Genomic DNA, 17,528 nt, shown 5'->3' with positions numbered 1-17,528 from the left:
CAGCCAATTAAAACTGAGGGGGCATCATACATAAAACAATGTGCTGCCAGATCAGCAGAGATACGTTATAAGCAGCATAAGCAGTGACACATTTCCAGTGACTTTAATCAGGTACAGCAATACAACATAACATGCCTGAGAAGTGTTCTGAATTTCAATTCACAGCCTACCAGTTCCTCTATAGAGAATTAGAAGAGATTGTGCTATTCCTACCACAAAAGGTCATTATTCCAGGATATTTCAGAAACAGAGTGACCCATGCATGACCCAGACATTTAGAAAAAAATCAGTCCAACTTCAGCTTTCCCTGCAGCCCTATGAGCAATGAACCAACCCAGCACAGTGCTCACTTAGTAGAAAGACATGTTCTTGTCTCTAGGCCAGGCTTCTCCCGTGCTGCACACCTAAGCCTACTATTCACCTTCCTGTTTGATTCAATGATAACCAGGGGGCTTATGGCTGCATACAGTGAGGCAAAGAACACGCGCAGATCAGAAATCAGTGAGGAACTCATTGTCTTCTTCACAGTGAGGGTATACACCCAAAGCCCGTTATCTACTCCATAAAGAATCACATACATAGTCACAAGCACCACGACAGCTTTGGCAGCTCGCTGTTCAGCCCCACCACCTCCTCCACTTTTCCTTCTGCCACTACGGAGTACTTTCACTTGCTGACTATGTTTGTAAAGGAGGACTAGGATTATCAGGCTGCTCACCGTCATAAGGGCCATGGGCACCACATCTCTACCCACTTGCACCGCCCCATTAAGCTCTTTGATTAGTGCTGAAGGAAAGTTTACATAGCAGAATTGCACATTAATTGCATTTTTTGTGAGGCTAGAGTTATTGCTGGAACTGAAAGTGAACAATATGGCTGCTTGGCTCATAGTAGTATTAAGAAGCCAGAATAAAAGGAATATAAAGACCAAATATTGGGCTAATATATTGCGAGCAGTTCCCCAGCGTGATCCAGGAGGAACAATGCTCAGGCACTGGTAAGCACTCAAGAGGAAGGTGAGCCAGATCGAGAGGGCACGGGAGCTTCTGTAGATGAAGAGCACAATTCTACAGCCAGTGTCTCCAAAGACGTTGGCCAAATCAAAGGAGGCCAGGGTCTCCATCAGACCGCGCACAGCCACCACCAGCAGATTGGCACAAGCTAGGTGTAGGATGATTGCATCAGCTGTCAAAAGCCGTTTGTCTTCGTAGATCAAAAGGAGAAATGCCACAATTACAGCGATATTGCTTGGAACTCCCACAACTGTGACCAAAAGATAGAGCATCCCATGAACAAACTCCTCAGATGACATTCCTGCAGAGAGAAAAGAAAAAGGGAACAACAGATCAGTAAATCATGACACACTCTAAGTAGTACCTGACACTCCATATGACATCGGACACATCTTTGTAGAAATTTTAACTCCTACCTGAGAGTCAAAGCTCAGACATCTGAGGTGGACTTTGTGCCTGACATGGTGTGATCCCTTCCTGAAGTAGTCAGGTTGTTTGTTTACTTATACTTACAAACAGGTAACAGCTGTTAGATCTGATTTACATGCTCCATTGACTTCTCTTCCCTCGGCCTCCAATTACTTGAGATCAATTCAGATGACTGCTTTTGTCTCCTCTATGGGCTCAGACAAGATAACAGAGATGAGACTGGGCTTGTACTCGTTTAGAGGATATACAGAGTCAATTAGAAAATAACATTGTTAATGACAGGAAAATATCTATTAATCCCATGCTTATCAGAAATAGATTCAAATAAATTCTCAAATTTGGCATTTTGTTCACTTAAGACTGTTTTATTACTTTATTAATTACTGTGCTGATATATAGATCTCCAGCAAAGTTCTTTGCACCTTTTTCATATCTTTAATTTCCGCAATCAGCGTCAAAAGATACTATAACAGAGATTGTTCTTGTGATCACTAAACAGATACCAACACCACAGTGTCCCCCAGTGGAGAAAGAAGAAACAATGTGTACAGCAGAGGATTCTTCTTTCAGTCTACATCAGGGATCCTCAATCCTGGTCATCAAAGGCCGGTGTCCTGCAGGTTTTCTGAGTGTTCCCGCTGCAGCACACCTGATTCAAATCAATGTTTATTCAGCAGACACGATAGAGCCTTTCTGAGTCTGAGTCAGGTCTGTTCCAGCAAGGACACTTGGAAAACCTGCAGGATACCGACCAGGATTGAGGATCCCTGGTCTACATTATGCATCTCCAACATTTTTCATTTAACCATTCAATTTAAGCATGAGTAATTCATCCAATGTGTTAAAAAGTTCTAAAAATTAAACTCAACTTAAACTGTGAGGGTGTTCAGGGAACATATAAGTGGATGGAGACAGCCTAATTTATCTGCAGGTCTCTTAGCAGAGGATTCAAATTCTTCTTTGCAGATTCTAAATTTAAATTATCATAAGATGAAAGGAATGTCCACAATACTGAATTTATACGATTTCTTTTAAGATACAATTGCATAACTATTCATCTACCCATACCTAATTAAATATACTGTACATACCGAAATCAATTTAATTAAAATATTGTCCTGATAATTAAATCTGTTTAGCTACCACTTCTTATCTGTCTCCATCCTCAAAAATTCAACTTAATTTAACTTTTTCTTAATCCCCTCCATTCTCCTTAAAGAAAGGCTGGCAAAAATACACACAGGCCTGAAGATTGTGAATATAACAATAAATTAAAACATTTGTATTGTGCAAATGAAAAACTAACATGTTATGGATATAGATATGGAATATAAGATATACAGATATAGAAAACGAGTTGTTGAAAACTTGTCTTTTTTCTTTATTGTTTATATTTATTTAATCTGAGTACTTTTTATAATTATTTTTAAATAAAAACCAAGAAGAAATCCACACAAAATCAGCAAAACTGTGATGCTCACCTTGTATTTATAAGAAACAAAACTGCATATTTTTTGTGCATGTTTTGGTGTTTCATCAAAAGCTGTCCCAGACATTCAGGGGATCATGTTTTAAATTGAAATTCAATTTAAAATCATGGGCAGTCACATGTTTTCTGTCCGAGTAATACAATAAGGCCATCAGTACAGACATGAGTGACAGCAACATCTTTGCTGTGGAACAGAATGAAGTAAAAATGAAGATTCATTTTCCACTCATCAAGACCGTTGCACTCATATAACAAAAACAGAAACAGAAAGTTATAAAGTGACTTTCTCCAAAACTAATGTAATCAAATAATTAACTTTGACAATATATAATTCAGTCAGCATGAAAGTTATGCATTGAGCAGGACGGCAAAACATTCACAATTTTTACATCATTTGTACAACATCTCTAAAAGATATTACTGTAACTGAGTAAATGAATGCTAACAGTTGATAAAAAACAATTTGCATCAGTCTTTCAAAAAAGAAATAATCAAATCATGCACCGGGGGAAAAAGTATGAATCATTAAGGCTGCACAGCAGCAAACAATTCATACTGCAATCCCCTGAGAGGAACATGCTTGAACTTGCCATTTTAATTAGCTCTCTGAACATGCAAACTTGTTAAAAACACACGAGGAAAGAACACATCAAATGATCATATTTTCCAAAGCTTATTCCCAAGAACAAAGCAAGTGTTTCAAACATGAATGGTGACGTTAAGTTTGCAACTGACTATTTTTTTGAGACATTTGCCATTTACACTGCCCACTGACTGAAAATCTTGGAGCACATCTCGAGTGTGTGTTGTCGTATATGCCTATGCTGAAATTTACAGCATAAATTAATATTGGCTGGTTATCCCTATGCCACCAATTAGTGCAGACATGCATTGTTACAGAGCTAATTGTCTTGCTTCTCTGTGTCTTTAACATGATCCCATGACATGAAGGAGGAAAAGAGTACACACTCAGGTGCCAGCTGTGCATGTAAAAGTCCCCTGGTGGCATATTCTACATCAACAATAACACACACTGTTCTCACCACAGGGGTGGATTAACTGTATTCTCTAACACAACAGGGAAATAGCATGTTAATGTTTCAGAAATTAAACTTTTGAAGAAACTGCAAAATTACATTTGTCAAGAGCAGACAAAAATATCACCTATATTAACAATTGTTGTAATCATTTTAATGCTATTAATGTTACCAAAATCATTTAAATTACCTTTATGATGATAAACAGAAAGGTAACAGTATTTTCAACTAAGGTTTACTGTGGTAAATGTGTGGTTTCTGCTAATATTAACATATTAACAAAGTCTGCCTTAAAAACAGGCTAGCATTTCAATGTCAACATGTTCACTTTAGTTTCTTGTTGTATGGATTTATTCTGGTGATTTTTGACCCTCCATAATCTTTCCTTTTAGGCCTGATAACGTGACAAAGCCCATTCTGTTCTGTGCAAAATATTTCTGGTTATTCCATACAGTCAGCCTTAGAAAGCATTAAGTTGGACCCATAACTTAGATGTGTATTAACATTACTTGTGTTATTATTTGTACAAACTCAGCCTGAGATCAATTACTGATATCAACCTTGCACACGCTTTGGATTTTGTTTAACATACCCTCATTGTAAGTGTTTAAATAAGGCTCTCGTTGTATCGTGTATAAACAAGTGGGATGGCACTGCAACCAGCTACTGTTCCACATCCATAAGGACCACCTTTATCATCAGATATTGTTGACATTTCCATTGTGGTGCTAGTCCTCTGAGAATATACAAATCAAAGAAAGCTTGTTGACTTAAATTGGTAAACTGTGGGCTGAACCTAGTAATCTTGGCCAATAGACTCAAAGGGTATCTATTATATATATTGTAGTTGAATAGGGTATTCAACAGATAATTCACAACAGGTTTTTTGCTGTCCACTGAAACAGGTTGGAATCATTTTCAGTAAAGTTGAGGTATTTTTCTAGTTTTGAGTTACGAGATTGAACCAGTGAGGCAGATTTATGTTACATGTAGTGTATTTAAAACAGATTGAATTATCTGTCTACTTTGAAATTTTGACTTGTGAACGGTGTGGTGTCATGGATCTGTGTGTGACCATCAAAGGGGTCTCCTTCCTCTTGCAAACAGGTATGGGAATCTTGGGGAATGTTGTGGTGCTTTTGGCATACGCTCACATCATTTGCACCGAACTCAAGCTCCTTCCTGTGGACATGATCTTGTGCCACTTGGCCTTCGCTAACCTGATGCTGCTCCTTACTCGCTGCGTCCCCCAGACCATGACTGTGTTTGGGCTGAGGGACCTCCTCAATGATCCTGGATGTAAAGTGGTGATCTATGCCTACCGCATTGGCCGGGCTTTGTCAGTCTGCATTACCTGCATGCTCAGCGTTTTTCAGGCATTGACCATCGCTCCTGCTGGGCCTCGCCTGTCCAGGCTGAAGCCTGCACTTCCCTCCCTGGTCCTCCCCACATTTGCAGGGCTGTGGTTGCTCAACATGGTCATCTGCATTGCAGCCCCTTTCTTCTCTATGGCTCCACGTAATGGGACTGTTCCTGCCTTTACTCTCAACCTCGGCTTCTGTCATGTGGACTTCAGAGACAGCCTGTCCTATGTTATTAATGGAGTGGCTGTCTCTGGAAGGGATTTTGTGTTTGTTGCCCTAATGGTTGGCTCCAGCGGTTATATTCTCCTGCTTCTGCACCGCCACAGCCACCAAGTGAGAGGGATCCGACGCTCTCAGGGCAGCAAGGCAGAGACCAGGGCAGCAAAAACAGTGCTGACTCTAGTGGTTCTCTACGTGGTCTTTTTTGGCATTGATAATGTGATATGGATCTACATGCTGACTGTGTCAAAGGTGTCACCAGTTGTGGCTGATATGAGGGTGTTTTTCTCATCCTGCTATGCGTCTCTCAGCCCCTACTTTATCATCTCCTCCAACAAGAAAGTCAAGGGGAAGATTGTGTGTGCAGTTGAGCATGATCAACCATCAGTGGACACTCAAGAGTCCAATGACAAATGACTGTCTCTATCTTGACAGCCTGCTGATGCAGCAGTTGTTTTATCCACACTAATCCTTATCCTTACTAATTTAGAGTATTGTAAGCAAAGTGCTCTTAAGAATGTAGCTACTGACCATAAAAGGTAGTTTTTTTAATTGTCATCAAAATATTGATCAAATTAAAATGGTAAACACATAAACTGATGTGCCTGCAATGTTGTTTGTGTGAAGTTTTCGGTTTTATGTTTATGTTTAACTGTCATTTGCATTTCAGGCTCTCAACTGAGAGGAATTTCTGCTTTAAAATTTTAAGTTTTCCGTCTGTCCGCCTTATAAAAGCTTTTTAAACATAGCTGAAGGTGAATTATTGCCTTTTTCAGAGTTATAAATATCCATCATTTAACATTCAACATAAACATTTGGTTTCCTGAAATGCAAAAATATTTTCTAAATCATTTAGAAAATATTCATAATAGTTCATAGAGTTTTACGGTCTGACTAAAGTCATTCAAAAATAAAGGTTTTTCGTACTCATAGCTGGGGTACATTTAAAAAGCTGTGTGTATGTGACTGACTGATAATCTGATAAGAAGTATACTTTACGTATACATTTCTAACGCGATTAAGGCCCAAGGCTAAATGTTTTGTGTTTTTGTTAAACATTGACTGGTGGAAATTAAGTGACGGTGTTTGTGTAATTTAATTCCTCAGCTCGACTATTCAGGCAGCATTTTACTTCTGCCACTGTGCAAAATTGTTTATTAAAATGTGTTATGCCAACAGATAACAGCAAAAACTAACCAAGTTCGTTAGAATATATACATCCTATCCTCCTCGGATAGCCACGTGTATGTAGGAAGACATTTGGTGTGGGTCTGAAAGCGCACTTGTTTCACCTGGGAGACTACATAAAGGGAAAATTTTATATTAAGCCAACGGAGTAAATCCCGGAAAGGGAAGCGGAAGAAATAGGGGGAAAAGTGCAGACCAATTCAACTAAATAGCCAAATGCGAAAAGAACGAGAAGTTATTGACATACAACATTTAATGAAACTATCATTCGTATCAAAACGTGACCGAAGACGTGAAGAACGCAGCTAGCGTAGCTTTTAGTGGCCTCGGTTTAAAAATACTATACAACGCCCAAGAAACTGATGTTATGAAAGTGTTTTTAACGATTTTATTGTTGTGATCACTGAAGGCTTGTTCCAGCTAGTGCCAAAGCCAGCGTAATGTTGAACTCCAGGTAAGTAGTGTTCGTAACTTTGTGGTAAGCAACTACCTTTAACTAACATTTTGCTGATTAGTGTTTGATATTAACAGGTGCTCGGTGCTCAACAAAACTATCAGCCCACGTATGGCTAATCTTATGTTTTGTCTCCTTAATTTCAGTCATTCTCTCTGCATGTCTCTTTTAAATGTTGTTGTTATTGTCGTTTTCCTTTAGTGTCCTTCCGACTGTTCAGGGAACGGATGTGGATTGTTGGCCAGTCTTCCCTTTGCTTCTGTGAAATGACCTGTTCCGAGTTCACTGTTTTCAGTTTCTAGTAACAACAATGGCCAGAATAGCCTGGTATCAAGAGAAGGTAGGCTTACTTAACCAAAAGTCTTTCTCCTTTTTGCCTCCTGTTAGGTTTGAGGTTTGTGGTTTACTTAAAAACTTACTTATTATTCTTGCTTAAATTTGTCCAAAGATTTTCGTTTTGCCATGTTTGTTTTTTTTTTTTGTTTTTTTTTTTTTTTTTTTTTTTTTTTTTTTTATGTAGCCTTAAGTAACATTTGAATATCTGTTTTCCATTTTAAAGTGTAAACATGGCCTCTTTTAACATTATAATCATGTAAACCAAAGTATTTAAAGTGCACTAAAAGCACAACTTTTTAGATCATTTGGCCAACCTTTTTTAGTTTTTGTTATCTGTTCTGTTCATTTCGCTTTGGACCAGTAGTTAAGAGGAAAAAAGAAGGAAATGATCAAGAGGTGAACTAGGATTAAGCAAGCTTACTGCAACTGTTCTTAAACAATGTGTAATTTTCCATTTCTCTGTATGAGCTCAGAACAGTTTCTGTAATCTCAATCAAGTAAACAATAAAAGGTTAAACACAGATGTAATTTTATTAAACTGATGTGGATCAACAAGATTTTATTCAGTAGCTTTTTTTTGTGCATCTTTCACTTATCTGTCAGATTTTACCAAGTTTTACCTTAATTTTTTTTTTTTGTTTTGTTTTATTTGCATTATTGTGCAGTGACATTGACAAATACCGACATACTGATGCCAATGCTCTTGTCTAGGTAGAGTGACAATAGGGCTTAATTTTATCATAGATATGACTGTAAACATGTTTAAGGATTTTTTAAACAGGTAAAATGTTTCGTTTTAATTCAGAACAATACTAATTTGATTTCATTGATTTATATTAATTTAAATGTTCTGTTTGATTTGATAATGGGAACGTATTGCTTGGATTGCAGATCGGAGCCTACGACCAACAAATCTGGGAGAAATCACTGGAGAAGGCAGAGATAGCTGTAAGACACTCATTATTTTTTTTTATGTATGAAGGAATAAATGTTAGTTTATTTTAAAAAAGTGAAGCTCACCTCCGACATTCATGCAGGGTTTGGAAAGCAAGCCAAAGAAGACAGGGTACATCAAACCAGACCTCATCGATGTTGATTTAGTAAGAGGTGAGCAGACAGGATAACTGGAAAGTTTAACCTGCTTTTTATTTCACTAAAGCCATGTTGATAATTTTACATTCATTACTCAGATACAAAGAGCCCATTATAAAATTCATGCACAAAGCCAAGAAGCCTACAGTGTGCTCATGCACAGCTGTATCATTTCTTGTATTGTTTCTTTTTCTACGTAATTCAGTTAAGCTGTATTTATTGTCATTGTGAATGGTTAGGCTGTTTCTCTCATCACTGCAGGATCAACTTTTAGCAAAGCCAAACCAGAGAGTCCATGGACAGCTCTGACCCGCAAGGGCCTAGTTCGAGTGCTGCTGTTTCCTTTTTTCTTCCAGTGGTGGATCCAGGTGACCTCCAAGTCCATTTCCTCATGTATCCTTATTCTGTATTTCATGCAAGGTAAGCTATCCATTTCTAATCTTGACTTAATTCATACTAAAACAGCAAGTTTCTTACAAGACTGATGCAAATTGAAATAACAATCCTTTAGATATAGGAACTGTGGTGTAATTAGACTCAAACTGTATTGACATTTATTTATTTTCACTAAAATGTCCTCTGAGGGGAACCTATTATTCATGTTTTTGAGTAAGAATACATTTTAATGCAGTTCATGATTTTAAATTCAGTAACTTTGTTTATCACGGTTTAAATTATTTTATGTGCAACAATAAACCTGTTCCCCCTCAAACCTGAGTAGCACAGAAGGGACCTGATTTGCACACATGAATTCAGATGTAATATCTCCCCTAAGAGACTGATTTGTTTGCTGTTGCCAAATGTTTTGCTCCCTTCAGTGGCAGCAGTGGCGCTGTACCTGGAGGTCCCTAGGGCAAGTGCCAGTGAGGTGTTTGGGCCTATGTGTCTCATGCTGCTGCTGGGTACAGTGCACTGCCAGATTGTATCAACTGAATCCAGCCGGTGGCCCTCGGGCAGTCCAGCTGCCAGCAGCAGCACCAGCCCTGCACGCAGAAGGAGGTGTTTTCCTTTGTATGACTTATATAGAGTCTCCCCTCTTGGCTAAAGTCTTACACTTCAACTGTAGACTTGTCTTTAACTGTGCCATTCGGTAACACTCACAAATTCTGTCATTACTGTGATTTTTAGAACACTGTTTTTTAAACGTGAATGGCAAAATTAGGTTTTTCATTTTATGATTACAGATATTAAACTTTATTAATGGTTTATATATTTATTTTTTATATATAAAATTTAAATTAAAGTTTTTCTATCCCATCTATGTTCTCTTTTAAAATTATTTTGTCCCGTCTCCTTCAGGCCAAAGAAAGGAAGAGCACTGAAAAAATCTGAAGACAAACATGAAGGCTGGGATGCAGAGCTGCAGAGGCCCAGGCTGTGTGAGGATGGTCAGCGACAATACGGAAAGAAGGAGATGGGGGTACAGTCATTTATATCTGTTAGTTTACATGCATGGTTTTGTCTCAGGGCTTTCTATGCTTCCATGTAGGTATCTGACTGCGTCCATCTCAGCACCCATGAACGAAAGGATTTGGGGTATTATTATAGCACCTGACTATCATAAGGCTTCAGATTTGAAGCCACACATTGATTGAAAGCTGATTGGTTGAAACTTAGCTTTAGGTGGTGGAGCTAGAAGAATTTATAAAAAAAAAGAGAACAAAAAAAATTTATATTAGTTCAAGAACACTGGATCAACTCTTCAGGAGTGCCCAACTGGCTCAGTATGTATCACAGGGTTGGAGAAGGCTTACAGCAGGGGTTTTCCCAAGTTGGTACTCGACAGCTGCTGCCCTGCAGGTTTTCAGTGTGTCCCTGCTCAATTACACCTGAATCAAATAATTTGATCCAGCAGCATTTGAAGTTCTGCACCGTGACTCATTAATATGAGTCAGGTGTGTTATAGCATGAGTATATGGAAAATCTGCAGATTATGGCCCCAGAGAACCAGAGCTGGACACCCCTGCCTTACAGTCATGTTTCCATATTTTCCTGTGTGAAACTATGTTCTTGATTTTGAAGTCTGCCTTTTTCAAATATTCTGTTCATAATCTTTACGGACAAAATTTCTTGGCACAGGTGAGAGTTGTGGGGTTTCCAGTTTGTTCGACCTAGAAGGGCATCTTGGCTCTTTGCTGAAGTTGTGGTCCTGTTTGTTCCATCAGGTGGAGATCTCCACCTGGCATTTGGACAGTCTTGCAGCTGATAAATCCAAGACTACCAATTTTGAGGCCAACCAGAAATGAATGTTTTATATCCCCTGTCTGGGGAAAAAACTTTTCTTGTATTTAGTTTATTTCTCATCCATCTTGACAGTTTAAGAAAAACAAATTAACAATAAACATCAAACATATGCAGGATATCACTGTGTGCATCTTATGACAGTTGTTTAACATTGCTGCATTCAAAGGAAATAGGATAAATGCAGATTTAAAAAAATATTTCTTTATATTCTTTCTCAGAACAAAAGTCAGTCAGGGTTTGGGGCATCTGATGAACTGTCCAGTGAAGAAGATGCAAAGCCAGCGGATGTAATTCAGCTTCCCCACACCAATACACACCCTGCTACGCTTCATCTGTCATCAGCATCTTCCATCAGAAGTAGAAATGTGAAGCCCAAACCTGTACCAAGACTTCAGGTAGAGTTTTGCTTCACTATTTGTTGTTAAAACAGTAAAATCATATTGAAGCACAGGCAAGTAATTAAATAGAAATTACAGAATGTATTCAAGGTACATTTAATAAACAAACATCCAGTTTACACAGTGATAAAACTCTCTTGCGGCATGTAATTGGTGTAAAGTTTAAGATAATGATGGTTAATTATTGAAGATCTGTGTGTGACTGTCTGAGGGCAGGAAGGCAGTGGGGCAGCCATCAAGGTGAATCCTCGTGATGTGGAGCGCCTCATTCCAGATGTTGGCTTTCGTCCAGCCTCTGACACCGATGACACAATATGGGAGGAGCTGCTCCAGGACCCTGACTCGGCCTCCTCAGGGAGCAGCAACAGTGAGAGCAATGAGAGGTGTAACCCTGGCATGGGCCTCCCACAAAACCCCTCTCTGAGCAGCGATGATGAAAGCCTACAACAAGGAATCACCACTGTAAATACAAAACCAATCTTCTTTTATTGGTCTTGTCTTCATGCAGCACTTTGCATTCATGTTCAACATAAGTCTTGATAAGCCAAAAAATAATTCACGCAGGCTAATGTGTACAGGGTTATACCAGTAATCTCCTTTTGTAAAAGCCCATTTCTTAAATAAAAACTGTATTTGCATACATGGCTGACTGGATTGTTGTGTTGTGTTTCAGAACCAGCTGACTTGGCTTCAGGCATGTCACCCATCGACAGACCGTGTCAGTGCCATCATATGGGAGCAGGGCGAGTGCAAGAAAGCCGACATGTCTGTACTGGAGATCAGTGGGATCATCCTCACACGTGTATACATTCTCTTCCTCCTGTTTTTGTCATTTTAGATTTAAAATATCATTAAATATCTGGGTGAGATGTGAATCAGTTATTAAAACCGTTAATTATATTGAATTATTTAGCCTTAGAAAAAAACAAAGTAACCTGAAAATAAACCACTTAAAAAAAAAAAAAAAACCAACATATTGTTGAAAGAATTGGTTTTGTGCCAAAAACAGGCAGTGCAAGACATAAAGATATTCCAACATTAGAGCTGGTGTTTGACTCAAACCCAGCATTTGAACTGTTGTTGTTACTCTGTTGATTATAGAATTGCTAAGTTACAAAAAAAACCCACACATCTGATTTGATTTATGCAAAGATGTTGCCAGGAACGTTTCAAACATGATGCATCCTGTATGACATTGTTTCTTTGTTTCTTGTTACCAGGTGAAGTTAGTGGAGCAAGGTGTGGGTTACCTTGTGCTCAGTGGGCTCATAACGATCACGCTGGCACTGCTCCCCTTCGCCTTTCGCTTTGCCCAGCGTCTGGACATGTCGAGCCTCAGCTCCCTCTCCCTCACACAGCTGGTGGAAATTGCAGTGGGGCCAAGTGATGCCCGGGCTTATGCCTTTTTTCTTATCACTACGGTGCAAAGAGTTTCCCTCACAGGACTGTTCTTTTTCATGATGTGTGTGGCAGAGAGAACCTACAAGCAGGTGTGTGTGGTCGCTTTGTGCTGTAGGTTCAACTACAGCATGAAGTTGATGAAATCAGTCTAAAACAGTTGCCAAAGGCTAAATATTTTGTCTGCTGCAGTTTCTTAAATGGCTGTTGTAGTTTTTTTTTTTTGTTTGTTTATAATGAAAATGTTAATCTGTCCAGCAGAAAGTGGTACTCCTGAACTCCCTGAATTTTTTTCATTTGTAGAGGCTTTTTCTCTAGTATTTCATGACATCATCATTAAACAGATCTGAAACAGCAATGTATTTTATAATAGACTTCCATAAAGTATAAACATCTAAAGTTGCATCCTCTGGGCTCTTTAACTCTTCATCTAAGCCATAAGTAATATAGAGTAAAGGTAAATAATAACAGCTGTGTAACAAAACAACTTCCATTAACTCGACTTCTTGACTAACTGAATAGAAATAGATTGAACCTTTTTTCATATCTGTTATGTTTCTCTTGTATTCATTGCTGCTACAGTTCCCATCATGTCTGACAGTGTTGGTCCATGTTTCCCTGGCAGAGACTCTTATTTGCCAAGTACTTCAGCCATCTCACCTCGGCTCGCAAAGCCAAGAAATCTGAGATCCCTCATTTCCGGCTGAAGAAAGTGCAGAACATAAAGATGTGGTTGTCACTACGCTCCTTCCTCAGGGTTTGTATCAAGCTTTAATTAGTTCGGTACAGCATATTTTTCACCACTAGGTGGTTTGTCATGGACCTGTCTTTTGTAACCGGGTGTCTTTGTCTTGCTTGTTCATTGCAGAGACGAGGGCCACAGCGCTCTGTTGATGTCATAGTCTCCACTATATTCCTTTTAGCACTTTCAATTTCATTCATTATTTGTGCCCAGGTCAGTGTGACATTGTTAAATCACTCTGTGGTTCATTTGACTGTTTTTCAAATGCTGTGAGTAGGAAATGGTCTGGAGCCATCTGATATATGAATGAGAGTAAGCCATAAAGCTCAGATGAAACATGTTTTCTATCAGGGATTTCCAACTCCAGTCTTTGACAATGATACTTGTACAGGTTTTAATATATCCCTCCCTGCTCCAACAGACTTGATTTAAATTAATGAGTCATTAAGCAGCACTTTATAATCTGAGTCTGATGTGTTGAAGCAGGGAAACACTGAAAACCTGCAGGACAGTGGTCTTGGAGTACCCCTTTGGACATCACTGGTGTATATGATCAGTTAGATGCACAGAAAATCCCAGGTTCATAATGTGTAACACTACCTCTGCTCCATCTCAGCTTCTGCATAATCACAAGACATTCCTCGAGTCTCTAACAAACTGGGAGCTCGTGTTGTGGGGCACCTCTCTCATCCTTTTTCTGTTACGACTGGCAACTCTGGGATCAGAGACCAACTGCAAATACAGCAACTCCTCAGTGCTGCTCACAGAGCAGGTGAGGCCCCCTGGCTGCAGAATATGAGCTGCAGGTTGTTTCTCAGTATTGTGCAGAACACATCCAAATGATTTGTTATTCCCATGATTTTATGCAAGTAAATGACTAAGATTATTCTTGGTTTGCAGATAAATTTGTATCTGAAGATGGAGAAAAAGCCCAACAAGAAAGAACAGCTCAATATAGTAAACAACGTGTTGAAACTGGCAACAAAGCTGATGAAGGTAAGCGTGAACTGGAATTACTGTTTACAGTCTCAGTTTCTGGTCGACAACTAAACTGTTGGCATGTGTAGAGTATTGAATTTGGAATAGTTTAATGGTCATTATAGGGTAAAAATGTGACGTTTGGTCATTTTACAAAAAGTATACTGATTGGGGAGAAAATTCAAACAAAGCTAAAAACACAGTCTAATTGTTGATGATGTCTCATTCCTGTTATGTGAATCTCAGCATGTATCGTCATAAGTTTAGTGACCAAAACATTGATAAAGTTTTCTTCCAGTGTCATGAACTGTGGATAAAATGTGACGTATCAAAGATATTATTTACTTTAATCTCTTTATTGGTACTTATTATCAGCCTTCCCATGCCATTATTCAGATTTTTTCTTAAGTCAAATCAAAAACTCCCTATAACTTTCTGCTACTATGTTTAGATATGTGATGTTTGGTTTAAATGAAACCATATTTCCCAGTGACCATGAAGCTATTCTAAAGTCTGTCTTTCATCCATATTACCTCAATAGAGGAGTACTCGCATGTTATTATTCAAGTAAAAAGTTTGTGCTCCTTTCTCCTTTCCACCAGGAGCTGGATACTCCCTTCAGACTGCTCGGTCTGACTGTGAACCCTCTGATCTACAACATCACTAAGGTTGTCATCCTGTCTGCTGTGTCTGCGGTGGTCAGTGACCTGCTTGGCTTCAACATCAGAGTGAGTGAAGCTCAAACAGTGTTACAATTGCAGCTACTCTGTGTCTGATGATCATATTAAAACAAAAGTATGAATTTAAAAGATAAAACTTAACAGATGTGTTAACATGGTTTAAGCTCTCCATAAGTGATTATTTGTGCTTAATTTTAGATGACAATGAAAAAGAAATTCTACACGAATGCTATCAGCTTTGTTCTAATTGATCAGGCGTTAGACTGGGGACTTCATCAAATCCCTGTACTGTTACTGCAGGGGTGGGCAACTCTGGTCCTCGAGATCTGCAGTCCTTAAAGTGTTATAAGTTTCCCTGCTGCAACGCACCTGGCTCAAATCAATGGCTCATTATTACAGAGTTTGTTGTCAAGTTCTGCACAAGTCTGATAATTAAGTCTGATGTGTGTGAGGTGTGTTTCCACAAGGAAACTCGCAACACTTGAGGACTACAGATCTCGGGGACCGGGTTTTGCCGCCTCTGCATTACTATATTCTCAACTATTTATTCTGTCCTATTATCCTGATGCATGTCTTTCTGAATTAAAATAATTCCTCCGATTTATTTCCAGCTGTGGAAAATCAAACCTTAATGTGAGGACAGGAAACTACGAACAGTCGGACACTCGAGGCCAGAAAGTCTCCGACTGCTACAGATGCCTTCTCGTACATAAAAAGTGCACAAACCTACTGTCAGTATATTTCATTGACTGTGCCTTTTAGCTGCAACATCAGTCAGTCACAAACCAGAGATGCCCAGACAGTGGCTTGCACACCATCACTGGCTTCTCAACTGATCTGCTATTAAACTTGCCATCATTCATGCCACTAACGCAGTGCCTAACCTCTGACCCTTAACCAAGATCATTCCAGGTTTCTTTGGCATTCATATTTACAAATGCGTCCTAAGCAGAATTGTGGACTCAATGTGATGAGTAAACACAGACGACAAATAAGTCTGTTCAGTTATTTTAGGAAATAAAAGTTACTGTGCTTTCTTAAGCCAGAATATAAAAATGGGTAGCCAAATTAATTCCTTTTTTTTTTTTTTTTTTAATAGGACTCCAAATGTGTATATATAAGGGGAATTGTATGATTGTTGTGCTTTATTTATTCAAGGGTGTGTTTTAGCTGTTGATCTTGTGTGGTACCAGTAAGTTGCCCTTTAACCACTGGCTGCTATTTCTATTGAGGACCATTCTTCACTGAAATAACTTTGCAAAAAATAGAAAAATGTTTGATAGCGGGGAATAAACGGTTTTCCATCCAGACATGTTTCATGTGTTTTTTAAATGCTTGCCCTCCACCTTACCTGACGCAGTGACACCTGATCCACTTTCAGACACTCCTCAGAGAGCATCAGCAGGTCCATCATTGTGTCCAGATGATCTAAATTATTGAAGTTACAGTCATCTGCAGCCGATTTAAATGAAATAATCTCTCTTCACTAACACTGAGTTGTAATTTTTTGTTATATGAGCAGGTTCATACAATCCTGTGTCTCTCCTGCTAGTATGGGGTCTGTCATTGTGTCAGAAAGTGAGACGCAGACAATGCGAGTGTGTGCAACAAATAGGAAGTCAAGGTGTCTGGGGATAGTGAAGTGGTTGAGAAGAGGAACCGGAAGATTATTTAAGTATTAAATAATCTGTTTAATATCTTGTTTTATAATTATTATTTTTGTCTAAGTAATACAAGAGCAACAATCAAGTCCACATTGGGTCCCACCTAGATGGTTTGTACGTAGGACCCAGAATTCTGGCTACATCCCTGTCCAGGTGTGGAAAATCCTTTCTCAGAGTCCAATGATGTAAAACCTTGTAAATGTTATTATTGGGGGGAAAAAAAAAAAGTTAAACTTTAAAAAGTGTTTGGTGAGACAAGTTGAATGTATAATAAGCCTATGAGCACAAATCGCAAAATGAATTGTTAATAGCTACTGCTAAGTGGTGCATATTATCTCCAAACAGCAAGGGCTTTTGTTTGTGTGTTTAATGTTTTTTGTTTTTTAATTTTTTGGGGGGTAATTTTTGTCTTTTTTTAGAATTATGATTTTTTTTTTTTTTTAAAGTGAGATTTATTTTTCTTCGTTAATGCAGTAAATGTAATGTGCTTTCTTTGAAGGATACGGTGCCAGAGTCTTTTCTTTATTTTTAAATCACATGTCCTGTCCAGCATCAAAGCAAGCAGAATAATGATCTGGGTCCTGTGTTGTGCCGAGCAAATTTGCTTTGCCAAGAATAGTTTTATGATATAAAGCCCTTCTTGAACATCTATTTATTCTTTATTTTTACAACTCTCTGTTGCTGATTGTTTTTATTAATGCTGGACAAGAGGGTTGGGAGACAAAGGAGAAAAGAAGGAAGAGAACAATGACAAGGGGAAAACAAGATAGACATGTGAAAATCAACAATATAAGACGTTCAAT

At 38.6% G+C, this 17,528-nt stretch overlaps 3 protein-coding genes across 3 annotated transcripts; 2 read left to right on the top strand and 1 right to left on the bottom strand.

The window, feature by feature from the left end:
* Positions 1 to 346: 346 nt before the first annotated feature.
* On the bottom strand, positions 347 to 1,312 carry ora2 (olfactory receptor class A related 2; the record flags this gene model as incomplete). The annotated part of the gene is made up of 1 exon (XM_079242027.1): positions 347 to 1,312. The coding sequence occupies one exon, from the start codon at positions 1,310 to 1,312 to the stop codon at positions 347 to 349; it is 966 nt and encodes a 321-aa protein (XP_079098153.1).
* A 3,714-nt stretch (positions 1,313 to 5,026) lies between these two features.
* On the top strand, positions 5,027 to 5,968 carry ora1 (olfactory receptor class A related 1; the record flags this gene model as incomplete). The annotated part of the gene is made up of 1 exon (XM_079242728.1): positions 5,027 to 5,968. One exon carries the CDS (start codon positions 5,027 to 5,029, stop codon positions 5,966 to 5,968), a length of 942 nt encoding a protein of 313 aa, XP_079098854.1.
* A 772-nt stretch (positions 5,969 to 6,740) lies between these two features.
* Positions 6,741 to 16,284, top strand: phtf1 (putative homeodomain transcription factor 1). The gene is made up of 17 exons (XM_079242723.1): positions 6,741 to 7,193; positions 7,395 to 7,533; positions 8,421 to 8,477; positions 8,567 to 8,636; positions 8,883 to 9,041; positions 9,440 to 9,620; positions 9,921 to 10,041; positions 11,084 to 11,260; positions 11,480 to 11,725; positions 11,937 to 12,065; positions 12,484 to 12,753; positions 13,287 to 13,418; positions 13,530 to 13,616; positions 14,020 to 14,175; positions 14,304 to 14,399; positions 14,984 to 15,109; positions 15,673 to 16,284. The coding sequence occupies exons 2-17, from the start codon at positions 7,504 to 7,506 to the stop codon at positions 15,691 to 15,693; spliced, it is 2,058 nt and encodes a 685-aa protein (XP_079098849.1). The 5' UTR covers positions 6,741 to 7,193; positions 7,395 to 7,503; the 3' UTR covers positions 15,694 to 16,284.
* The last annotated feature ends 1,244 nt before the right edge of the window (positions 16,285 to 17,528 follow it).

This window comes from Telmatherina bonti, assembly GCF_933228915.1.
Source record: "Telmatherina bonti genome assembly, chromosome: 6".
Classification (NCBI taxonomy): domain Eukaryota; kingdom Metazoa; phylum Chordata; class Actinopteri; order Atheriniformes; family Telmatherinidae; genus Telmatherina; species Telmatherina bonti.
Note: the sequence above shows the minus strand (reverse complement) of the source record. Positions and strands in the feature narration are given on the sequence as shown.

Coding starts and splice junctions, on each gene's coding strand:
- phtf1 (XM_079242723.1), top strand. CDS start 7,504: ATGGCCAGAATAGCCTGGTATCAAGAGAAG. Junction 8,478..8,566: donor TGGAGAAGGCAGAGATAGCT/GTAAGACACTCA, acceptor ACATTCATGCAG/GGTTTGGAAAGCAAGCCAAA. Junction 9,621..9,920: donor AGCCCTGCACGCAGAAGGAG/GTGTTTTCCTTT, acceptor CGTCTCCTTCAG/GCCAAAGAAAGGAAGAGCAC.